This window comes from Amblyomma americanum, chromosome 1 (genome assembly GCF_052857255.1).
Source record: "Amblyomma americanum isolate KBUSLIRL-KWMA chromosome 1, ASM5285725v1, whole genome shotgun sequence".
Taxonomy (NCBI): domain Eukaryota; kingdom Metazoa; phylum Arthropoda; class Arachnida; order Ixodida; family Ixodidae; genus Amblyomma; species Amblyomma americanum.
Genome location: NC_135497.1, coordinates 243195229 through 243221871, shown reverse-complemented (window position 1 = coordinate 243221871; position 26643 = coordinate 243195229). Strand labels below are relative to the sequence as shown.

Below are 26643 nucleotides of genomic sequence, written 5' to 3'. Positions count from 1 at the left end.
TGGGCACCTTAGCGTTTCGCCTCCATCGAAACGCTGCCGCCGCGGTCGGGTTCGAACCCGCGGGTACCGGATAAGTAGCTGAGCACCCTAACCATTAGTAGCCACCGAGGCGGGTAGGATGAAGGCGCCCAAAACACAAACCAGGCGCCTCAACGCACAAATCGGTTTTTGTTGCCGCTTGCGAACCTGTAGCATGTATGTCATCTTGACGCTCATGTAAGCAATGAAGCAGCACATCTGGCCATGAAATCGTTTATTTACAAGTGAGGGCGAAAATTTTTCAGAATTTGATCTACAACACGCAAAGCTTCAGTGGTTTCCGTTTCTTCTCACTATCCTCCTGATTTATACCCTTAAGGAAAAAAAAATTCTTGTGAGGCAATAAAAACGTACAACTGATGCTGTCAGCGCAACAGAATGCTAAAAACGACTAATTTTTGGCGCATATCACTAATTGACTGTAGAATACCTCTTCCGCAGCTTCGACATGCTAGCGCGTTCGGCTGAACGCATGTGCAAGTTCGTTTTCAAGGATGGTGACAAGGCTGTAAAATGATACTGACGGCCTTGGCACATGGGATCGCTCGAGACCGCTTGGCAAACATTCCCTGGGAGACAGGGGCACGGAACAGAAAGTGTTCTTTTTTTTTTGTATCCCGTGCCACACCCAGGCGCAAAGCACCAACGCTCCGTCTTCTTTTTTGTTGTTGAAGGCACATCGCCCTCGGACGAGAAAACGCTGCTACAGACACTCCAATACAGGCGACGAAACGAACTGAACTGACTAACTGCTACGGGGTGCGCAAGGCCGACGCGGCTGAGCTTACCGCGCCGCTACTAGCAGCGTCACATTCCTCCTGGCGGCATCGGTGCGCAGAGAGGTCACGCTCGGCCGACGGAAAGCGCCGCGCTCTTCTAACGCCTCTTAACTCTTCACACCTTTCCAATCTAGCCACCTTAGCTCCACGTTATCCAAACCCGGCGTGGAATCGCGTTAATCCTCTGCTAGACAGGAGGCTTTCGGGCAATTCGCCCGTGAGTGGTATCCATCCACTTTCATGCACAGGACGCCCTGAAGACATGTACTCACGCCAATGGGCAGAATGACAGTCACAGTATGGGCTAATAAGTGACGTTGGCAAAATGACGAAACAGAGTGGAAATCAATAAACCGATATGTAGGACAATACGAGGTAACTTTTAAATGAAAAAAAAAATGATTATACATTTCAGCTCTGATGTCTCTTCGAAGTGTTTTTGTGCTGTATTGTATCTTTGACGGGGAGGCTAATTACCTCTTTCAAATTAAGCACCCCTCAACGCGTTCTGTTCACGTATAAATGTGGTTTGGTTAGCGAAATATTTTTTAGATACCGAAACTGAAACTGAATTTATGCCGCCAGAGGGCCAGCAGTACTTTTGATACGACACTTTCGACAGTTCAACGTTCGTCATTTCGATTCCGCGCTTCTGTCTTCGGTGGCTGTCCATGCAGCTGTCCACGTTATGTCTCTGCGTGTATCAACGGCTGTTTCAAATTGCTTTTTCGAATGCGTTTGCGAAGTGTCGTGGTGAAGCGTATTGTTTTTCTTATGCATATATGACCACAGGAGTACGCAGGTTCGCTAACTGTTGTCAGCGCGCCGCTTCTGCCTGCAAATGTTCTGCTGAGCGTGCGTTGTTCTAGGGCGGGAAAAAGGCCGCCGCCTTCTCAAATTTTAAATTGTTAAAAATAGGAAGCATGGTCAAAGTTATTGCGTGCGCGTGATCATACATTGGGATGCATTCTTAGTGCAGCAGTCTTCGTGTGAAAGTCGGAGTCATTGAAAACCCGGTGCTGTGATGTGGAGGCGTTGAGGCGCAACTATGCACCTGCCTGGAAAGGTAGTGCACGTTTCAAGGCATGCTTTGCGAAAAGAGCGGCCTGTCGTTTTGCATTACGCCTAGTTGGCCAAAAAAATTGCTACAAACGATTGCTCAGGGCTTTACCCCCAAGTGTAGGACAGTAAAAAGCTGACGCGGAATCATTCCACTTGCTGCTGTTATCTTTATCATGAAAGTAATGTTACAAATAATCGTGCATATGCTGCGCGAGCCACAAAATGAACGCTAATTTTTAAGCTTTCTTGTTTTCTAGTTTTTTCGCACATGATTTATGCGGCCATGCGCTGTGGGAGCATGGGCAGCAGTGTAATCAAAGTCTGCAGAGACATTTAAGACTGCTTAATCATGTGAGAGGGCACAAGCCCGGCCGCTGACTTTGTGAATGCAGTCTACGCGCGCTGGGTCATAATGCAACCTGATGCCACTAAGCTGGCAATTCTACCTCCGCATGGCTCGACGTATCCGCTGCACCCCTTCTCATCTGCGCGCTAACTTCGTGAAGGTAGTGCTGCTGTACCGCGGCCCTACTCCGCCATTAAAGATATGATGCGATAGCTAACGGATTAATGCCCATGTATGCAGAATTCGACTTTCTCTATTTGTAGAGGAGAAAAAAAAATTGCTCATACAGACTGATCATGATAACATCTGTTACATATGGGCTTGTAATGCACACTATTAAAACAGCTACAAATATTGATAGAGAAAAATAGAATACTGGCCAAACTGCAAAATGGTTTAGGCAGAGCAGACATTTGGAGAACAATCTGTTGTAGTAACGCAGTGTATTGAAATAGCTATGACACAAAACAGGCTGCTATAATTGGCTCTTTTTTTACATGAAAGATGCATATGACAGTGAAAGCCGGAAATTGCTGTGGGACCTTCTAACGGAAGTAGGGCTCGATGCTGATGCAGGGATATTAGAATGCAATAAAAAAGTGCGAAGGGTTAAATGCATATTTTTTGGCTCTTACAGTTTTACGGTAAAAAAATTGCATTCCTTGCTGATAAAGTAAGGCATTCCAATAAGGGCAATGTTTACGACAAGGAGTAGGAACCTGAGGTTGAAATTTCTCACTATTAATCCGTTCTTTTAATATATCCATTCAAAATTTATACATCTAGAATGGGCCAGTAATTCTTAATTGGTCATTGAAATCGTCTAAAATTTGAAAAAGGCAAATTGATGAGGATGATTCAGGAATGGACACATCGGCACAACGCTCATCATACTCCTCGTATTACAGCTGGCCCTGACTTTCTGGACCACTGTTGCGGCTTCCCGGTTCATCAACACATGCCAACGATTGCCGAAGCAACTTGCTGGCTTCTGCCTACCTCATCATAGCGGGCCCAGTGGCTGCTGCATCAACGCACGTGCATATGTTCCAGCTCTCCGGCTGTAGCACACTGATGCGGTGGGGCTTATAAAAGCTGACCTTCTGGCCCTGGCCGAACCATTGCTGAGGACAATTCAGGCACGGACACATCGGCACAACGCTCATTGTACTTCTTGTATTACAGGTGTGTAAGACTGTTTACTTGTATTTCTTTAAATGCACAGTTTGTGCCTGGGTCATCCTACGGCAATTGGTGATGATATCTCAAGAAGCCTGAACAATAGGGCCATGGTGTCTGTAGCCTTTGCATTCTCATGCTGCTCCGCAAGAGGTTTACTAACAAAACTAAATTTCTAGACTTATTTTGCTTCTTTTGTTTTGTTAATACATGTTTGTGCTGCATGGAATGGTACTTACTGGACTGAATTTTCTATCCTATACCTTGGGTGGATTTTGATCGTGAGCCACGTGAAACAAATCTGCACTCTATGTAAATGCAAACAAAAACTTGGGAGTCTTCTTAACCACATTCTTAAAGAAGAAAATTTGATAGTATTTAGGTTGCCTCCTACAGTCTTTACATAGATTTCCCGCCAAAACTATGGTTGGAACCAGATCCGTTGCCCTTAAATCACCTTCTATAATGTCAGAGTACCTTCCATTTGATTATCATATGGGATTATACTAATCTGGCCCACTAATCCACCTTAATTCATTTTCTGGGGTAGCCCTACTTCCAAAATTTTTGGGGTCCTTTAGAAATTTTGGGGCTGGGCCATCATTCAAATTTTTGCCAACTTCAAAAAATTGGGCAATGCCCTTTTATTGATCCACTGCTGGTCACATAGAGTTGATGACATCATTACCTTCTCAGTCGCATTCATAGATCACAGGGAGTCTTCATGCCACTACTGGTGCAGTGGCTAAGCGACGTGTCACGGTCCCAGCATGTGGCTGTTTCAAACACAGCCACCAGTGGGCCTTGTGAGACCCGGGTTGCTCTTCCTAAGCTCCTGTAAGGCTCATGCGCAGTGCCACGGTGGGGAGGTGGCAATTGCATTGAATTTATTTTAGTTAAATTCATTGCCACTGCCACGGGGAGCAGGTAGTTCAAAACCCAGTTGCCAGGTTGTGATGGCGTCGCAAGGCCACATGGCTTCTCTCGACCAGTTAATAATTTATCTGCCATGGTGGGCAACTTATGATGATGTCGCAAGACCATGTGACTTTTCTTGACCAGTCGAGGAATTTCATGACAGAGAAGCTGGAAATTTTTGTGAGACGACAGTCTAAATGCTGTTGCATTATTAAAAGAAAGGTCTGCTCTGGACAGCTTAGCATATTTTCAACAACGGGCTTGTCTCCTATGACTTTAGTCACTTGTCCCGCAGAGCCACTACACTGTTTAATGAATGGATGTTTGAAATGTGTGCATGTCAGGGAAGAAAGGAGCACATGGGCAAATGAAATGCAATTTTATTATCCGGGTCTGCTGTGTACCTTTTTATCAGACTGATTGTACTGTTCACGAGAGATAAATTAGTGTTGGAAGGAATTTGAATATTTATCTTTGAAAAACAAGTGTGCGCTTAAGAGACGAAGATGGAGGGAGAACAAACACGACACACCAGCATCAACTTCCAACTATAACTGAATACAGGCGAGCTTTTATAAGTATCGAGAATCGCGATATCTTGGACCATTGGTGTGGGAAGATAATCTGTGCCTAAGCGCTTCTTTTGTTTTTGCTACTCTGCTTCTCACTTTAGCCAGTTTTATAGCTTGTTAAAGTCGTCTAGACACCTCTCTTTTTTTTCTCACCCTTTTGGTATGTTGTTTTTCAAAGATCATGAACCAACTATCAAAAAGTGCTCATCAAAATGTGTTACTCGAATATTTAGCTTTTCACAATGTGGGAGCAAGACTCAGCAAGCTTCGGATAGATTGAAATAATCATTACGATCTGTCGCGGCTCTTTCAGTCGATGTCCAAGTGGCAGTACAGGAAAACAAAAGATTTTTCATTTTAGTTCAGCAACACATACATGCTTACTCACCACGAATATTGGCAATTAATTTTGCTTGCTAATATTAAATGCATTTGTTTTTCCCAGTTTCATTATCACTGCTTTCCACAAGCCTGCATCAGCGTCAGTCAATCACATGTGTGTGATACCACTTCCTCAACACACTTAATATCTGTACTTCGTGTAAACAAGGGAAAATGCTCCAAGTGGTAAACAAGTCAGAAAGATTGCTAGTGGGGTAAACACATGCTGGCATCATTCTGCAGTAATAAGAGGTAGCGTACTAAAATTGGCTTCTTGTCTTAGCAAGTCTCTGTACACTAGCCTGCATCAAGCGCTTGGCGCGTATGGACAAGATATCATTCCTGCAAACTGATATGCTCGGTACGCATCCACTCATGCAGTATGATTCTACATGGCTTCACCACAAAAGTAACTGCGTTGGACATACTAGAACAGAGAATCATGCACGTGCATTTTGGCCATAATTGCAGTGACAACGGAGAGCCACGCTATGGCTGTGGTGACTGGCCCGCCTGAAGTTCCAAATTCTCTTCCTAAGGAGACCTCAGTGGTGCCGCTACAGGTGATGCAGACACTGTATAGTGATACGTGTAAAAAAACTTTTTCTTTCATTTTAAGGGCTTTTTATGGCTTTATATTGCTTTCCCCCGAAGTCATCATTTCATTGGTCATGTAGACTCTGCAGAGTATTCACAGACGTCACAGCGGCCACCATTTCGTTATCTGTGAAGCACTGCGATAGGCCCTGCACGTGTCTAATGAAATTATTGCCTCCTGCTACTACTGAAGCTGCACCCTGGACCACAAAATGATGCCCGTGACATCACATGAATACCCCCTATACCTGCATGTGTTGCCTCTACACATAGAAAGGCCTCTCTTATCCCTTGTTTTTACTTGGTGCTAGATTGGAAACAGTGAGTGCAAGCTGTGATTAATAGCATCTGTGCTTTCTACACTATAGTAGCATACAACTTTAAAAAATAGCCGCTGACCGGTTACAACAATAAATGAAATCAGCTGTTTAATGTTTGACTACAGTTGTGGCTCGTTAATATGACGCCCCGTTAATACGGACGTCTCAAATTGCGGACAATTTTTTGGGGAACAAACTTTTTCAATGCATATATGCCTCACTAATATGGAAACTCTCTGTCCGGACAGTGTTCAGGGCAAAAATGCACAAAGCCCATTGGGGTCCGTGTATTTCTGTTGCATTAATAACGATTGCGATAAAACCAAATCTACCTGCCCCGACCAGATGTTTCCTTTCCTGTATTTTGAAAGCAAGACAGCAGCGAACGGTAGCATGAAACTGCATGATGGTCTTATTATTTGTTTATTTTTTTTTGTTCTTTCATGTTTCACGAATTGATGTGAAGAGAAGCCGCTTTCAACAGCTGCCAGCGACTAATATGAGTGGTTTATGGGATGCGAAGAGTTCTAGAAGATATACCATTGCTCCATGTAACGCCATCATGTATGTGCATGGCACTGGGGTCTTCAAACTGCGGCGAAATATTTAAAAGGTAATGGTGACCAGAACAATGCTCTTCGAACTCCTGAAGTTTCGCCTAATATCCACTTCACTGACTACCACTGTGCTGAGAAACAGAACTTAATTATGTACTGATTATTTTTATTTCTGATCATTTATTTCTATGATTTGTTATGGGCGACGCACTTTATAGCGGTTTTGCTGAGGAACCAAAGTGTCAATCTTTATTAACGAGGTACAGCTGCATATCAAATAAGCCAGAGGCATTGGTGACGATGCACTATTTGAACACAAGACTAACAGGGAAGAAACACAGCTTCCTATCATGTTGTTTCTTCCCTGTAGTCTATCGTGCAACATAATGGATAAAATTAATCTTTTTTTAGGTTAACTGTGTTATGACACCAGCAACTAAAAATGGAGAACTGACTTTTTGATGGTTGTACCAAGATCTTTCAATACTCCAAATGCTCATGAAACTCCCGCTGAAATTTGGTTTGTGGGCAAAAGTGGCCGCTAGGGGCGCCGTCGTCGATCGAGGAGCCATGAGCAGTGGCGCTGGTGCCCTATGGTGGGGTTGCACCAGAAAAACTTTGTTTTGTGCCTGGGCTGTTAATTCATCTTTAATATTTTATGCAGAATTGATGCGGTGATCCTGTATCTGTTAGAGTTCCGTAATCTTATCCCGCTTGAGGTTTGTATGGAGAAACAATGCTCCTGGCAGTGCCATGGCTCGCTGTTCAGCTGTGATCGTCTGGCTGCTGCTTAGAATTGTCATGCCTAACGGGACATCGAAACATTGCTTAAATGTGCTGTGCACTTATTAACTTACAATATACACATGACTGCAATGCAGTGTGTGATAAGTCAAAGGCCAATGTTCTTGGACAAGGTCAGTTTCGCAGTTCCGCACAGGGGGTTGCTGAAGCGGTGGTCATGGGAACCAGTGGCACTGTAGTTGAGCTTTTCTACATTGTCTGCCAGCGCAGCAGTTTCCTTCACTGTAGTAATGACAGGCTAGTCAGTTTTTGCTTGAATGGTGCTGTAGTAATGACAGGCTAGTCAGTTTTTGCTTGAATGGTGCTCTTTGTGATTGCAAAAACTTTTTTGGTGGAATCTGAGCACTTGATGACTTCAAGCGAGTGTTACACATTCCATCCTGCTTTGCACCTGGCTGCATAAGTGGCAAAATAAGCCACCGATCATCATTTTTTCACGGCACCTTGCAATGACAGCCAGATTAAAAGGTGGGAGCAGATATAGTAGTCGGCCTCTAGAACAGCTCTGTTGCAGGTATGAGGTATGTGAGCGTCATTTTGGAGGATGACAATATTATTAAGGATTACAAGCACGTTGTAAATGGGCAATGGACAATGTAATTCCTCCCAGGAGCGTACTGCACGCTACCCGATTTCATCCGTGGATCCTCTTTCCCTGCCTTCCGGAGCGACTCTGTGCAATGCAGGCTTATAAGTCTGGAAATCCTTGCCTAAACCTTGTGTATGTTGTCTTCAAGTGAGCCGTTATTGCGTATGTTGTCTTAAAGTGATCACTCATTCCGTTTCAGTTGATGCCATTTTTCTGCTCGGCTGAGACCAGTACTATGTCTGCCGTGATGCTTGGTAACCCAGTGACTGTGACAGTATTTTCTACGGACTGGCGACATCAACCTATATGCACAATGAAATGACCGGGAATGTGTGCGGAGTTTTCTACTGCAGAAAACTAGCAACGAATCGTCTAATAATGGCAAAGGCTCATGTCAATATGTTAGCTGTGTCATGAATGGCTAGAGCAAGCTGCACAAGCAGCCGTTCAAAACTGCAGCCTCTGTCACCAACCTTGAAAGAATCCTTATGGAAGCAGATGGCTTAAATATTAATGCAGTTGTAATTACAAAATTGACCTACAGGCGATAAGTCGGAAACTGCTCATCAGAGACAACTGCTATGTGGGAGAAAAAAGAGCAAGGTCTTTGCACTGAAGGCAGCACTCTCAGAAGTTACTAACCAAGAATCTGTAAGAGCACTGGTTGATTTCCCAACTTTGCAGTACCTGGCATTCATGCCATCGACATATGGCATGCTAGGCCGTTCAGAACACAGCTCAACTCTTGTGCAATGAAACAGTTTTGTCATAACATCTGATTGGTGTGCAGTGTTAGAACCGCCAATAAGAGCTTACTGCCTGGAAAACTAAAGTGCTCAAAAGGCATGACGCATACGCAACACGCAAGAAGGTGAAGCGTGTCTTGTCTAGTACCGCATCTTTCGTTCCAACCTTAGTGCCTTTGCCCTTGTGCCTGCCAAGCAGTATATATTTTTCACCATGTACCATCACCAGCTAGGCCACATTATTGTTTTGTTTATGCCGGGAAAAAAAAATTTACCTGCAGGTATGTGTGCGGCGCTGCCTTTCTTTCCGCAGGCGTAGCGCACCATGCCTGAGACATGTATAAAAGCGTGACTGCTGCGCCGTTAGTTCCAGCGATGTCCGCAGAAGGCATGATAGCTAGCAGCTGGCTAAGGGAAGCTGCGAAATTGATTGGTCTAAGAATGTTGACAGAGTCTGTGTTAGCAGACAGCTGAATTTGTGTCACTTGCCTGGGTTCAGTGGACCTGACTACTGGTTTAACTGTATGTTGTGCATACTGCGGTGCGCTTATCACTATATGACATGCGTTTTTAATGAAGAGCTTAAAGCATGGCTAATCCTCTGCAAGAAGCTGATGAATGCGTCAAGATGTCGCGCTGTCTGTTGCTGTGCTTGGCACCACAGCATTCAACTTTCGGAAGCACAGTACATTCGATTCTGCTCCCGATGCTAATGCAGCAGAGGGTATTTTCACTTGTTCATCTTTTGAGCTTATAAATGGCCCATTTTGGCAGGCGCAGCTCTGCCATTTTGCCAGCAGGGTACCGCTATTTCTAAGATGGCAGTGCTACGCCTAGGCACAGCGAACTGCCCCGAACCCTATCGAATAAGGCCATTCTGAACGGTGACGTGCTCAAGTATGCATTACAGCTCTGAATCGTGGGGCACGGCACTATGACCGCCGTGGAGATCCTACTGCTGCGGATTTTGCAGGCCCCGCTCCTATGTGGCTGCTGCTGTTTCCCGGGTTCTGCTATATCTTCGCCATCCGGCGCCGCTGCGCGATCATCGTTCCCGCCTGCTTCTTGGCCATGCCTGGACGACACCAGTTTTTACACCTGGCAACGTGGATCTTCTGCTAGCTCCGATATCGGCGACGCATATAAGAGCAAGCCTGGAACCACCCATCTCGGGCACAGCACCGTGACCGCCATGGAAATCTTACCGCTGCGGATTTTGCAGGTTAGTGATTTGGAAGGCGCCACCTGTGTGAAGAGCAGCGATTATTGTCTGTTTGCGGTGTCGTGCCCTGGAGAGTGTATTGATGCACTGAAGCGTTTACTTACTTTTTTATGGTATGCTACTCGAATTATCGGGTGACACTGAAAGCAATTCTGGGCCTATGAATGCAACTGAAAGGCAAACTCTGGAAACTCTTTTGCTGACCGTCCTAAGAATTGTAGCTGGCCAAGCTACAATACCTAATGAAATCAAAGAAAGGCAGGATGCTACCGAAAATGAAGTCAAACAGCAGCTGATGCTGAGACTTGCAGCAGTTGAAACACCAACAGCCTCACCCAATAAGCCTGAGTCTTTTTTGGCTGACAATGCCTTTCGAAACATTTCTTCCCAGCTTTCCAACATTTACTCAAGATGTGATGATGCTGAAAACAGGTTGTGTTAAAATAACTTGCTTTTTTTTGGCTTTGACGATGTGGAAGATGCAAACTGGGCAGATTCTGAAGAGCAAATTATCGCGGTTTGTTCAGAGCACCTAGGCTTATCTTTGTCTCCTTCACAATTTGATAGAGTTCATAGACTCGGCAAAATCAAATCTGATAGGCACAGACTGAATATAGCCAAAATAACGTTCTTTAAAGACAAGCAGAACATCCTTTCAAATGGGCACAAATTGAAAGATACTAGTTATGCTATCCGTGAGGATTTTTCTGCTACAACTCGTGAAGCTAGAAGCAAGTTGACAAAGTTTGCTAAATCACAATTCATGCCTTATAAACTGACATTTGACAAACTTCGAATGGACAAAAAAAAATTGTGTATGACTGCACCAGTGATTCGGTCACATTAGTCTCGCCATAGCTAGGCAATGCAACCAGCCTGCGCGAGCATCCCCAACCCACGTCATCCACCTCCACCCTGAAGCTGCCCCTTTCATTTTCTAATATCAGAAGCTTAATGCCTAAACGCGATCAGCTCTGTCCCTTTCTTAAAGATAGTGAATCTGATATACTAGTTGCTTTAACAGAGACTTGGTTGCACGCCGGTATCGAAGACGGTGAAATCTTTCCCGACGCCCATGCTTACAATATCTACAGACATGACCGTATAAACAAAAGAGGGGGCGGGGTTCTCCTTGCAATCAAAAGAATGTTACCTTCCATCACTATCGCATCCAATTCTGACCTAGAATTAGCTTGGGCCACCTGCAAAGCTGTTTCTTCAAATCTACTTATTGGGGAGTGCTACCGCCCACCTAACTGGGGGATTTCTTTCGTTCACAATCTGCGGTCTAGCATTTCTGCCGCTGCTGGTCACTGTGGGCCCAGTAACATTTGCTTGCTCGGTGATTTTAATTTTCCTCAAATAGGTTGGGTTAATTTGTCTTCATCTAATACTGTTGCGAAAGAATTCATTAACCTAACTCTAGATTTCAACTTATTTCAAGTCATTAGCCAGATTACCCGTGGTTCTAACATACTAGATTTAGCGTTAGCCACCACTTCTGACACCATAGGGCCAGTCATTTACCTTGTTGGATTTAGCGACCATAAGATGCTTCAGTTTGAAATTGTAGTTCCTAGTTTGTTTTCAGGTAAAACAATAAAAAGGATTAGAGATTATAGTAAAGCAAGATATGATGAGATTAATACGGAACTTACCAAATTTTTCAATGAAGTATTTTTGCCCCTAAAGGCGCGGTCACACTATGCCGACGAGACCCCGATGCCGACGCGACGGCGACGCCGACGATCGGCGGTCGCGTCGGCCAACCTGATCGTTCCCCGACTAGCCAGTCACACTGCCTCGACGACGACGGCGACGGCCCCGACGACCAAACGTCGTTCTAGTGGGACAACGTCGCCGACCAAAAATGCCGACGAGACCCGTCGGCCGACGTGTCTTGGGCAAATCGGTGGCCGAGCGAAAACATTCGCCGACCAAAAGCGAGTACCGAGCACTGAGCGCGAAGTGCAATCATTAATTAAACAAATAATGCACGCACAGCAACATTTACCAAGACATATGGCCATCGGCACTATCACGCTCTTCCGTTTTTCAAATTGTGCACGTGCGAACGACTTGAGTTGTGCTCTTCTCCACCGAGTGTTGCCAAAATGTCACAGTCGGCGCCGTTTTCGACCGAAGAAGAGGCTGAATTGATCGCGCTAATTGAAGAAAGGCGCCTGATTTGGGATGTGCGGCACAAGCCGCACATCCGAGATTTAAAAGAAGTCGCGTACAGCGTCGCGTACAGCGAAGTAGCAGCCGCACTTGGCGACAAGTTCACCGGTAGGTACTTTTTATTTCTAGAGATTATATGCGCCTGTGCTGCGATTTACAACGACGTTTGGCTCTCGCACTCTCGTATTTAGTTATGTTGCGTAACTGCAGACGAGAGACTAACGACGGCGGTACCCTGTCAGCGCTATTGGGTCTGGGGATTGCAGCCTGCATATAAAATGATATCAACGAATTACTTCTCCACGCGGTGTGCCCGTGCGGTGTGTATGACGTCTTTTTTTTCAGTTCTGCAAATACGGAACAAATTCACGAACTTGCGCACCACCTTCACACGCGAGAAAAGGAAAATTCAGAAGCGCTCTGGGGCCGGCACTGACGAAATCTATGAGCCCCGCTGGGTGCACTTCAGACGGCTACATTTTTTATCGAGTGGGTGTTCATCGGAGCCCAGCATTTCTACCATGGACACTGAGGAGGAAATTGAGGTAGGTTTAAAATATGATTTGGCTCCTCCAAATATTTATTCTTTGTTGGCATTGAACATTGCAATGCTATATATGGCAGAATACAGTGTTATACATGGTTCGCATGACTTTAAGCAAATGCACAATAGCAAATGCACAAGCAAATGTACAATCCGTCGTGCTCCTGAACAGCATTTTACGACTCATGAATACATCTCAAGGAGGGTATCCTCCCCACATGCAGCCAAGACGCAGCTTCTGCCCATTACGCATGTTTTTGACAGCTGTCTAAATGTTAACATGGCAGCACGACTCATGCTTCGTGCAAGTACTCAAGGCATACCAAGCCTTCAGAAAACGATCGCCAATTAAGAGCCGAACTGGTGATGACTGGTCATAAGAAAATGGATTATACACAGAAGACTTTTTTTTCCTTTTATTTCAGCAGGTAGATTCTGCAGAAACCTTCCAAACCACTCTGGAACCTGAACAGATATCCACGCCTGCCAGCTGTGTTGACGCAGCTACAGGCAACCATGCAGGAAGTGTGGATGCCCAGTTCCAGGAGGATGCACCAAGGAGCTCACGAACCAGGGCTGGGGAAAAAAGAAAAAAATCAGGATGAAGAGAAAGACCAACGCAAACGTCTCCTCACATCAGCCGTAGAGGCATTAGAAAGTAGCCAGAGGCTGGCTGCTAAAGATGACTGCGACACCTTTGGCACACTTGTAGCGCATGTCATGCGGCAAATACCCACAGGGCCTCAACGCCAGTTGGCCATGTTGCAGGTCTACGAGTCTGTAGTGAAGTGTAGTTTGTCCGTTACTGGCACAAACACTGATGTTAATGTAATTGATTTGCAGCAAATACAAATATGATAACATACTATGACACCAGTCGCCACTGCCAGCTGAGTTGACCTTCTTTATAGAAGTAGTCTTTAAAATCTTCTCTGATCCTTCGAGCCTCCTGGCTACAATTGCTTCCTCTTTTCTTGAGTGGTTGCACTGCGCCTGCTTGGCAGTCTGAATGCCGCCACGTTCCCCGCCGTATATCTCCTGCAAAGAGAATTAAAACATCAAACTGACGTGACAGCTGTTTTTGATATTGAACTAGGTAACTCTTTCTCTGAAGTATGAAATTGTTTCTCACAATTGTACCACATATTCTGCATACATGCACCTGCATCAGGTCATGCTACAAGTTTAAAAGACCATTGTATGCAGTCTACTTGCAGTGGATGTCAGAATAGTAGTATCAAATTACTTGCATGCATCCTTGGCTTGCATGGATGCCTATCCTACTGGACCACTTCTTGGGACATAAGCATTTTCTATATTCAATGGCAAATGATATAATATTCTGACATACCTCATCAGCCTCGTCTAGCCCAGCTTAACATGAGGAAAGGAATATTAGAATAAATGCTATAACTGAGGAAATTAGTAATCTGTCTGGTTATAACAGGAATTTTTCCAAATTTCTGTTTCCTGATAGAAAGCATTAGTTGTTTATACCACACAAAACACCCCAAACTTCACTTCTTTGTAATGATTAACAGGTCATTTAGATAAGATATTATATGGTAGATTACACCAAAACTAAAGTATGGCTGCGTCATCACCTATAGATTCACAAACATAAATAGTATGCTGACACAGATCCCAGAGAATTGGCTGCACAATCATTCACTTCAAATTTATGATCATAGTTTGTCTAGACACCCTGAGAACTAAGTGCCATGATGAGTACTAAATGCAATTAACCAATAAATCTATCCTAGGGTACTGGTTAAGCTGAAAACACTTATAAGGACCAACAGAGGTCTTATCATCATCATCAGCCTGACTACACACACTCCAGGGCAAAGGCCTCTCCCATGTCTCTCCAATTAACCCTGTTATTTGCAATCTGCACCCACCATATGCCTGCAAACTTCCTAATATCATAGGCCCATCTAATCTTCTGCCGCCCCCTGCTATGCTTGCCTTCTCTTGGAATCCCCTCTGTTACCCTTAAGGACCAGCGGTTATCTTGCCTTCATAGTACATGCCCTGCCCAAGCCCATTTCTTCCTGACCAGGCGGGGGAAATCTTGTACCCATTAGAAAACCAGTGAGTACCCGTTGGCAATGGAGATCAAACCCAGCACTTCCCGAATGCGAGGCGGATGCTCTACCACAAGGCCACCGCTTTGGCCTTTGGACGGTGGGTTCCAGTCAAGGTTGGGAGGACTGATACTGGGAACCAAATATAAATGACTGTTGTCCTCAGTCACCCTACAATGCATACAAAACAGTGTTTGGTGTCCCTACCTTAGCTTTTTCACTTTTGGTCAACACAGCTAGTGCATGAGGAAGGTAACTGCAGTAATGTAACAGCAATTTTTGTACTATTTTTGTCATAGCTGCCTTCACTATATAATAACCTGCTTTATTGGTGTAGTTTACCAATACTTGCAGAACACTAGTGCTAAGAAAAAAGCATTGTTTCCCTTGCTAAACTTTAAGTCCTTTTTTTTTAAACCACACTTGTTTGTAATGGTAGAAGCGCCTTACCGGTCAGGATGTCCTCCACATCTAAACTCTCAGGAGGCGTGTATAGCTGTCTGGTTCCCCTCCTTCGCCTCAGGTAATTGTGCAGCACAACAGTGGTCAGAACCATGCATCAAGCCCTTTGCACACTGTGACGTAAGGGTGCTCTGTAAATTTGCCAGGAATTAACAAGCACACCAAAGGCATTCTCAGCTGTCCTCCTTGCCCTGGACAATCTGAAATAAAGAAGGTAGTGAATATTTTTTTTTATCCTGTGTTGTAATCACAGGATGCAGCAATGCACAGACAAACAGTTGGGGGTGTGGGTGGTACACTTGCTTTTCTTCCACTCTGCGTATAGTTAATTACCATATGTTAAACATGTACTGTGATTACCTTCCCTCCATTAAGAACGACGAAGAAAAAAAATTCTGTGCCGTCTGTTTACGAGCATAACTTGCAGCAGTGTACACAAGGTTGTGCATAGCCCACAAATAAGCAAGGCCTGTGAATAAATAATGAGAATGCATGGCTACAGGTGCCGTTAAGTACAACCAGCTAGATTCCAGTGCATATCAGCACTAATACATCATGTATGAATTTGACAGCTTTCCATAACTCATGTTGCCACATGGGTACAGTTCGCCTCCAGACCTCTCTTGTCAAAGTGTGCTTTATTCCTTCTATAAACGTGCACAGTGTTTAAATGCTACCAGCTAGTTGGCAGTACTCTGCCGATAAATAAGGCATTGTAACTTTACTAATACATAATAATTAGGCTCCTTTCTGCCAGTTACGAGCATAGCTATGAGATGCAATTAGGCCCTGGAGCTCTCTCGTCAGATATTCCTAACATATCTAAAGTAATCATGCACACAAGCTTAAGCATGCATACAATAAAACAAACTGGTACCTGTAATTGAAAATCCTCTTTTGGTGTTCGAGCTCTGCAACGGGGTAAGGCCTCATTAAATAAGGCTTGAGGCCAAATCCTTCATCCCCGACGATTACATAGGGGGCTAATGTGCAAGAATTTGGGAGACGTGTAGGTGGTGGCAAGGTGTCCGGGTGTTCCTCTATTCTTTTGCACAATTTTGCTTCACACCACACCCCACTATCATTCAAACGTCCATTCCGGCCTGCTTCGGCAAAAATGAAGTTCAGATCCGCATCTACAAGGGCCATTAGCACAATGCTGAATGTGCCCTTGTAGTTGCGGAACAGAGCTCCACTTTCTGGGGGAGGAGTGATTGTTATATGCTTGCCGTCGAGGGCACCAACACAGTTAGGGAATTGCCACAGTTCGGCAAAACCTTGGGCCACTGCGCACCATTCCGCATGTGTTTTAGGAGTCTGTAAGAAAAATAAACATTTAGTAACATGAATTGAACAATATTCCAACACCAAGAAGAAAGGGGGGGCTGCAGCTGACAAGAAATTGCAGATGTAAAGCTTGTTCAAAAAGTAGTATTATCGGTAGCTACAAGGGTGTACTGGTGGAGTTGTACTAAAAGGTCAACTTTCCTGCCGATTTTGTGTGAACTTCGTTTCAGCCAAATCGCCAGCAGCAGAGCAGCAGCTTATCACTCTTGTGCACCCCATATCAGTGCACTGAAAACAGTATTGACTGAATGCCTTACTTAACAATAAATATCCCACCAATGCATTGTGATAACGCAGGATGAAGTTGTTTTTATGTGCTATCCATAGGTTATGTTGCTATATGCTTGCTATACCCGTGATGGGAGTTAAGGGCTGAATAAATAGCTAACACAATTGTGCGGAATTCACATATATGTAGTACATGTTGAGAAATAGTTGCATGTCACAGCCACAGTGCGAAAAAAAAATGTGTAACGTGTTCTTACCTTGACAACTTCGTCAACCAAAGCATAGTAGATGGCCTTGCACACATCGAGGAGAATGCCAGAGATGGTGTTGTGGGCCACATAGAAAGCATACTGGAGAGACATCTCATTGTCTCCTGCAAAGGTATATAGTGACATGGTAGAAGGGTATTTAATCCAGTGATGAGCCACTCTTGCCATCAAGCATTAAACATCAACACATTTGATTTACAAACAATGGTGCTTTATATGCAGTTATTAAGTAATGCTGATCTACGCACATGCTTTGCACAATTTTTCATCCAGTTCTACTTTGTATGACAATACACCATTTAAACAATCGTCAGCTTGGGCTTTCCAGGCAGATTATACATGCTAGCTGTGAATCACAATTGTCTTGAATTTAATCTCTTTTTCCAAAACACGTGTTCAGGGCAGTACGCTTGCAGTGAATTAGATTTTCTGGTCACAAATTTTTGTTTCACCTCGTAATAAATTTGTGTGCATTGCGGAAACACGACACGCACGCAATGTTCTGAAGGCTCCTCGACAACTTGGTGACTGAGCCTATGTGATATTTCTAAACGTTTGGCTGCCAGCTACACCAGAACAAAAAAAAAGTGCAACATTGTCATATAAAGGGTGTTTCATGTAACCTGAACCAAGGATTTTAAAAAAGTGGCGCACCAGACCTGGGAGAAACCAACGGCATACTGTTTCTCGTGTGGCGCTCCTCATAGTATATTTTAAATTCTGCTTAATAAGCTAATTATCTAAGATTAATTATGCAAATTTTCTCTTATTCACTTTAGGGTCATGTACCTTACCTTAAGTTGTAGAGGGGGTTAAGAAAGGTAAAAATTGATGAATTGATTTTTGAGGAAAGGAAATTGCGCGCTATCTGTCTCACATATCTCGGTGGACTAACGGACTGTTAAGAAAGGACCAATGCAGTTATTTGCAACAACGTATGTCCTATGTCCTACGTGGCCCTTTTTTCCCGCATTTAAAGCCCTCGAAATATGAAAAAAAAACCGAAGTAATTGCGCTGTTGCGCTACCGTAATGAAGCGCTACCGAGCGTGTCCTGAGCGAACGAAGCATGCGCGCTCACCCACTCGAAGTGTGCGGCCGACGCCGCTCTCAGCAGTCTTTAAAGTGCGTAGCACATTCTTCCTGAACAGGGAGAGCGCGCGCAGTGATCTGCGATAAGTGATAAGCAGGCCATCGAAAGCCAGTTAAGACGGAGCTTCTATTCAGCTATCGCATAGGCAAAACAAAAAAACGAAGGGAAAGCAGTGAAGTCGCCTATTTCAAGGCAGCCTCCGTTTTTTTTTGTATTATTTAATTTATTTTCATCTTTTAGCAGCCCGCTGAACCGAGCGGCAGCCGCTCACTTGGGCTCGGTCAGCGCGCCGCAAAGGTGGTTGGTGGGTTCAGGCTCCCACTTGAATTAGTAGTTTTAATTCTGCGTTGTGTATAGCTAATTACCTGTTTCTAAGGAAAAAAAATCCCTGGTGTTTCACGGTTTCTTTGACGAGTCCTTTGACGAGAATATAACCAACCTCTATATATAGCTTTCATTGATTACGAGAAAGCATTCGACTCAGTGGAAACCTCAGCAGTCATACAGGCATTGCGTAATCAGGGGGTAGAAGAGCCTTATGTCAAAATACTGGAAGATATATATAGCAACTGCACAGCCACTATAGTCCTCCATAAAGTCAGCAATAAAATTCCAATAAGGAAGGGCGTCAGGCAAGGAGACACGATCTCGCCAATGCTGTTCACCGCATGTTTGCAGGAGGTATTTCGAAGCCTGAATTGGGAACAGTTGGGAATAAGAATAAATAGAGAATACCTAAATAATCTGCGATTTGCTGATGACATTGCCTTGCTGAGTCACTCAGGAGGTGAACTGCAAATCATGATCAACGAGTTAGACAGGCAGAGCAGATCGATGGGTCTAAAAATTAACATGCAGAAAACCAAGGTAATGTTCAACAGCCTAGCAAGGGAACAACAGTTCACAATTGGCAGCGAGAGCCTAGAAATTGTGCCGGAATACGTCTACTTAGGGCAGGTAGTGACAGCTGATCCAGATCATGAGAGGGAGATAACTAGAAGGATAAGAATGGGCTGGAGCGCATATGGCAAATTCTCGCAGATCATGAGTGGCAGTTTACCAATTTCCCTCAAGAGAAAAGTGTACAACAGCATAATCTTACCGGTACTCACCTACGGGGCAGAAACGTGGAGGCTAACGAAAAGAGTTCAGCTTAGGTTAAGGACAACTCAGCGAGCCATGGAAAGAAAAATGATAGGTGTAACGTTAAGAGATCGGAAGCGGGCAGAGTGGGTGAGGGAACAAACACGGGTTAATGACATCCTAGTCGAAATCAAGAGAAAGAAATGGGCTTGGGCAGGGCATGTAATGCGAAGGCAAGATAACCGCTGGTCCTTAAGGGTAACAGAGTGGGTTCCAAGAGAAAGTAAGCGTAGCAGGGGGCGCCAGAAGGTTAGGTGGGCGGATGAGATTAAGAAGTTTGCAGGCAAAGGGTGGATGCAGCTGGCAAAGGATAGGGTTAATTGGAGAGACATGGGAGAGGCCTTTGCCCTGCAGTGGGTGTAGTAAGGCTGATGATGATGATGATGATGACGAGTCCAGCAAGTACCCTGGTTCCGTCTGTGCATTATGAAACTAGACGGACTGTTTCATATGCAAGTGAAAATAAAGTGGCCGCAATTGCTGGCGCCGCGTCGTAAAAACCTGCATCGTGTGGCAGCGACAGCTCGAGCGGCCGGAGCGACGCGATTTCACAAAACTGAGTTAGACGATGCGCTGCTTTCAAAATGTGTGTCAGCCTTAAAATGGTTAACCTGCGCTGCCTCATGCAGTCATGCAGGCGAACGAGCTTCATGCAGGCGAAACAGCTCGAGCAAATAAAATACGGACTCACCAGTTGCGAGGTAGCGTAGCGTGATGGCAAGCCGCTCTCCCGCCTGGATGGCCTCTCGGAAGGAGGTGTCCCGTTTTTCGATACGCGGTCTTATTCTGTCGAGGAGGTCTTCGAAGGCAGACGTGTCCATCCGGATCCATCTTCTATACGCCTCGCCGTCGTCCAGAGCAAGTTCGCGCATCAGATTTTCATATGCGCCTTGACGCTTTCGCCGTAGCAACCAGGGTTGCACCCAGCACCCCCTTGGTTTTTTCTTCGGCGGCTCGTCAGTCGCCTCGAGCAGCAGCAATGCTGCAACAGCCGCGCCCGCTGCTTGAACGGCATCACCCATTGCACCGCCTCGCCGAGTCTGTGTCTGCGGCAAGGTAGATGGTGTCGGCGCTGTTGTCGGCCGAATGTGACTCACGGGTCGGCCGACGGCTGCTATCTCGCCGACGCGACGGCGATGCGCTCTTCGGACGACGATCGGCGCTCGGTCGCCGTCTGCGCGGTGTGACAGGCGCGCCGACGGCACGAAAATCGCTACCGCCGGCCGTCGCCTTATAAACTGACATTTGACAAACTTCGAATGGACAAAAAAAATTGTGTATGACTGCACCAGTGATTCGTTCACATTAGTCTCGCCATAGCTAGGCAATGCAACCAGCTTGCGCGAGCATCCCCAACCCATGTCATCCACCTCCACCCTGAAGCTGCCCCTTTCATTTTCTAATATCAGAAGCTTAATGCCTAAACGCGATCAGCTCTGTCCCTTTCTTAAAGATAGTGAATCTGATATACTAGTTGCTTTAACAGAGACTTGGTTGCACGCCGGTATCGAAGACGGTGAAATCTTTCCCGACGCCCATGCTTACAATATCTACAGACATGACCGTATAAACAAAAGAGGGGGCGGGGTTCTCCTTGCAATCAAAAGAATGTTACCTTCCATCACTATCGCATCCAATTCTGACCTAGAAGTAGCTTGGGCCACCTGCAAAGCTGTTTCTTCAAATCTACTTATTGGGGTGTGCTACCGCCCACCTGACTGGGGGATTTCTTTCGTTCACAATCTGCGGTCTAGCATTTCTGCCGCTGCTGGTCACTGTGGGCCCAGTAACATTTGCTTGCTCGGTGATTTTAATTTTCCTCAAATAGGTTGGGTTAATTTGTCTTCATCTAATACTGTTGCGAAAGAATTCATTAACCTAACTCTAGATTTCAACTTATTTCAAGTCATTAGCCAGATTACCCGTGGTTCTAACATACTAGATTTAGCGTTAGCCACCACTCCTGACACCATAGGGCCAGTCATGTACCTTGTTGGATTTAGCGACCATAAGATGCTTCAGTTTGAAATTGCAGTTCCTAGTTTGTTTTCAGGTAAAACAATAAAAAGGATTAGAGATTATAGTAAAGAAAGATATGATGAGATTAATACGGAACTTACCAAATTTTTCAATGAAGTATTTTTGCCCCTAAGTAACCAACGACCTACCAAAGACAGCTGGTTGCTTTTCAAACACAAACTCTCTGCGCTGATAGACAAGCATGTTCTGATAATTTCAGTTACGAATGGCAAAACTAATCCGTGGTTCAACAAGGCCCTCTGTCGATTACAAAATAAAAAGAAGCGCTTGTACCGAAAAGATAAATCTGCTCCCTCTCCGTCCTCGTTGGATAGCTACAAACAGTGCCTGAAGACATGCTGTTCTGCTATTACTGCTGCCAAAAACAAATATTTCACTCATGATCTCCCCTCACTTTTGTAGAGTAATCCTAAGTTCTGGCAAACTATATCTCCCGAATGTAAACAAGACTTCATACAACTACACAATAGTGATGGATTGCCGCTAGATGACACTGAATGTCCGACTGCGTTTAATAGATTTTTTACTTCAGTATTTACAAAGGAAGACCATTCCAGTATGCCTATTGTTCCCGACTCTGACTACCGATTCATGGAGTCTATCAGCATTTGTGCCGAGGGTATTGCATCACTGATTAAAAACTTTAAGTTATCTTCATCTGCCGGAGTGGACGACATAAACTCCAAGATTCTTAAAAACATCATTTCAATTTCCAGCCAGATTTTGTGCCGTATATCTCAGCAGTCTTTATCATCCGGAGAACTGCCTACTGACTGGAAAATTGTCAAAGTCGTCCCTGTCTTCAAAACCGGTATCAAAAGCTCACCTGATAGCTATCGCCCAATCTCGTTTACATACATATGCAGTAAATTACTTGAATATATTATCGCTTCCCACTTTTACAACCATCTAGGACGTAATCACTTTTTCTTTTCTAATCAGCATGGTTTTAGGAAAGGCTGCTGGTGCGATACCAAGTTATTTGAATTTACTACTGACTTGCATTTTAACATGGACGATAACCAGCAAACAGATTGCATTTTTTGAGATTTCTCAAAAGCATTTGACATAGCTGCACACGGCCCAGCTATTTACTAAATTACCTGCCCTTTCCCTTGATTCTCTCACATTGTCTTGACTTCGTAACTTTCTCTCATTTTGTCAACAATTCACTGTTGTCAACGGATCTTCCTCACCACTATGTGATGTAACCTCTGCCGTACCACAGGGAAGCTTACTTGGACCCCTTCTTTTCCTAAGTTACATTAATGACCTTCCTAATAACATTTCGTCCCGTTTACGACTTTTCGCAGATGACTGTGTTGTTTACCGCATGATCACTTCAGAGACTGACCACCTGACCTTTCAGGATGATCTTAACTTTATTGTTGATTGGTGTAAAAACAGTCGCACGATCCTAAACCCTACTACCAAATGTAAGTCTATGACATTTAGCAGAAAACATGATAAGTCTAACTTCAACTGCTCTATTAACAACACCTTCCTATCCCAAGTTATATCTTACAAATATCATGGAATTGAGCTCACTCCAGATCTTTCATGGTTTTGTCACATTTCAGCTGTCTGCAACAAAGCGTCGAGGACACTGGGTTTCATACGCCATAACCTGTGCAACTCTCCTAGCTCCGTTCGTAAGCTTGCATACCTAACTTTTGTACGACCCCAGTTGGAATTCATGCCATCTACATGGTCCCCCCATCAAAAATATCTCATTAAAAAGCTTGAGACAGTTCAAAACAGAGCTGCCTGGTACATTGTTAGCAATTATAGTCCCCTCGCCTGAGTCTCCCAGCTTAAAACACTTAATGGTTTACAGATAATTGAAATTCATCGTTCACTTTCACTTCTCTGTTTATTTCATAAATATGTTTACACCGGCCCCTTGTTTCTGCCTCTAGAATCACCTTTCTCCTCCTTAGCGCGCTTGAATAATCATTTCGGTTTCAATCGTATATATGGCAAAACTCAATCATTTAATTTGTCTGCATTACTTAAAGCAATCAGGCTCTCCTGTCCTGATCCTATAGAGTTTAAAACGGCCCTATGTATGCATTTATCCCTTTTGTATTGTTTCAAATGCTTTTCTAGTTTCAGTTGCTGTTATATTGTTCTCTGATGTACCACTGTTTTTGTTTGCACCTGACTACCAGTAACCTCTTTGCATATTCGCATTTTGCAGTTTTTTCGTATTTTCTCTTGTTTTGTTCAGATGTTATTTTTGCTCCATTTTAAATAATCTGTCTTCGTGTATTTTTACCTTGTACCGCGTCCATTGTACTGTTATTGTTGTTTATTATTTCGGTATATTCCTTTTCCTTGATTCCCCACTCACTCAATGCTCTTCGGGCCGTGTGAGGTATCAATAAATAATAATAATAAAGCAAAATATTTTCGCAACTAAGCCGTGGTCGTCTCCGCCAGTGTACATGCACTAAATGAACAAGTGAACATCTTGTACAGAATGGACAATTTATTCACATATACTTCGTAGAGCAAAAAAAGAAGCGTCAACATAGCAGTTTTTAGTCGCTTGACTTTTTGCCCCCACAGACTGGACATTTTGTATATACAATTGCGAAGCTGCGATACGTATAAGTAAGTGTGCACCTTGGGATTGTACGACAGCTTTATATTTTGCCAGGCTAAACCCACACTAGAATGTGTACTTTCTACAGCTGAAAAAAGAAAGAAAGGTGTCATTACAGCCAGCACCTTGTTTAGCATTTCAAGCTATGACACATTGGCACCAGCGAGCTATCTGTCTTGACACTGGTGCTCACCATCATTAGCTGCATCAGCAGCGTCATATATGGTCGAGTAGTTCGAGTGAGTGAGTGAGTGAAAAAACCTTTTTGTCCAACAGAATGAGACCACCTCATCCAGACCTCCCCTGTCCCATACCCTCAGTTGAGGGAGGAGGACCAGGAGAGATCCGCCCGCATGGGGTAGTCGCGTCAGATGCTGGCCAGGATCTCTTGTATCCCGGCGGCCTCTTCAGCCAGTCGGACGGCGGTGAGCTGGAGCTCAGGGTCCGTGCTCCGGAGCAAGGTCTCCCAGGCGTCTCTACTATTAATGTTCTTTGCCCTGCCTGGGGATTGGCTACACTCCCATATTACGTGGTCGAGGGTCCCTCTCGCCCCGCACTTCTTGCATTTATCGTCCTCTATTTTTGGAATGATATGTTTGCTTAGAATTGGGCGTGGGTAGACATCTGTTTGTAGATGCCTCCACGCCACCGCCTGTTGATTTTTGAGTGCTTTGCTAGGTGGGGGAAAGTACCTGCGATGTTGTCTATAATATTCTGTAACTTCCTGACAGGAGATTAGTCTCCCTTCTCTCCCGTGATCTGCGAACGGTGGCCAGTCTTGTGCAGCTCGGTGGTAGAGATCTCGAGCTACCTCGTAGGCCGCCTCATTGCCACGGACAGATTCGTGCGCGGGGGTCCAGATTATATTGATTTTTCTATCCAATGTCGCTTGTCTTAAAATTTTGGCGGCGAGGGGAGAGACTCTCCCTCTACTAAAATTTTGGTCTGCAGCTTTGCTGTCGCTTATGACGTATTTAGCTTTGGAACCGACGCAAGCTAGTGCTATTGCGACCTTCTCCGCCGTCTCGGTGTTTGTCCCTAGGATAGCTGCGACCGTGATGGGGCCTCCCGCTCTGTTCACTACCGGGACGGTCGTGTACTGACTATGTCTATCACCCGCTGCGTCTACGTAGGTGACCTCCTCCTGAGGCTTGTCACCGTAGATGCGTTCTATCACCTCTGCCCGCTTTTGTCTTCTTTCCTTGTTTATTTCTGGGTGCATGTTCTTGGGTAAACGGGGAATCCTGAGATTGCTCCTAATCTCCATGTCGATATCCTCCCTCTGTCTAGCTCCCCTGTCTGTTTGGAGTCCGACTTTGGCTAGTGTGGCTCTTCCCGCATGTGTTGTGCTGAGTCTCTCTAGCTGTGATATCTGGACTGCTTCTGCGAGCCCTGTAAGCGTGTTGTGTATGCCCAGTGCTAGGAGTTTTTCTGAGGATGTGCACATGGGCCGGCCTAGAGCTTTCTTGACGCACTTCCTTATGAGAGCGTCGATTTTGTTCCTCTCTGCTGCTTTGAGATTTAGGTACGGCGTGGCGTAGCTGATTCTACTTATTATGAAAGCGTGTATGAGCCTAATTAGGTTTTTTTCTTTATGACCGCCTCTTTTGCTCGAGACACGTTTGATGAGATTGAGGGTCTGCATCAAGTGGCTCTCAAGCTTTTTGATGGTTATCGTGTTTCTCCCATTCGACTGCATATGAAGGCCCAGGATTCGTATTGTGTCCACTTTGGTTACCTCCTTTCATCCTACAGAAATCTGAATTTGGACGGTGGTTTGTTCCTCAGAGCCTTATCGTTATATATGAATATTTCAGATTTTTCGGTCGAGCATTCTAAGCCCCGTTCTTCTGCATACGTTGAAATTATATTGGCAGCTGCCTGTAGGGTTTGATTAATCTCTGCATCACTTCCTCGGTTGATCCATAGATTAATGTCGTCCGCATACAGGCTATATTCTAAGTTTGGGTTGCCAATTTTTTCATGTTCGCCCGGGAGCTCTCTCATGGCCATGTTAAAGAGAATGGGTGATAGCACCGACCCTTGAGGGGTTCCCTTGCTTCCTAGCTTTATTTCCCCGGATTTAATCTCCTGGAAGCTTATGCTCGCAGTTCTATCTGTGAGGAAGTCTCTTATGTAGCGATAGGTTTTGTAGCCTACTCCGGCGTGGCTGAGCCCTTTCAATATTGCCTCATGTTTAACATTATCAAATGCCTTTTTGAGATCGAGACATAGGATAACCTTTGCGTCCCTGGTTCTGGAGTCAATGATATCCTGTTTTAGTCGCAGCATGACGTCTTGTGTGCTGAGATGGGGTCGGAACCCATAAATCTCATCTGGCCACTTCCTATTCTTTTCCATGTAGTTTGATATTTTGGTCTGGACGACATGCTCTATTAGTTTCCCTACGCACGATGTGAGGGATATAGGTCGAAGGTTCCCTATCTGCGGCTGCTTCCCGGGCTTAGGTATTAGGACCACGGTGGCCGTTTTCCATTGCGGGGGAATCTCGCCCTTCTCCCAGCACTCCT

The 26643-nt window shown here is 44.8% G+C and overlaps 1 protein-coding gene across 2 annotated transcripts; it reads left to right on the top strand.

The window, feature by feature from the left end:
• The first annotated feature begins 1435 nt into the window (after positions 1-1435).
• Positions 1436-24737, top strand: LOC144114849 (uncharacterized). Of its 2 annotated transcripts, XM_077648848.1 has the most exons (5): positions 1436-1620; positions 3135-3411; positions 5748-5839; positions 9863-10111; positions 24389-24737. In XM_077648848.1, the coding sequence occupies exons 3-5, from the start codon at positions 5768-5770 to the stop codon at positions 24434-24436; spliced, it is 369 nt and encodes a 122-aa protein (XP_077504974.1). In that variant the 5' UTR covers positions 1436-1620; positions 3135-3411; positions 5748-5767; the 3' UTR covers positions 24437-24737. The 2 variants fall into 2 exon arrangements, 1 of the variants encoding a protein (XP_077504974.1); XR_013311140.1 differs by lacking the exons at positions 1436-1620; positions 5748-5839; positions 24389-24737 and having other exon boundaries at positions 3266-3411; positions 9863-9967.
• Positions 24738-26643: the final 1906 nt, after the last annotated feature.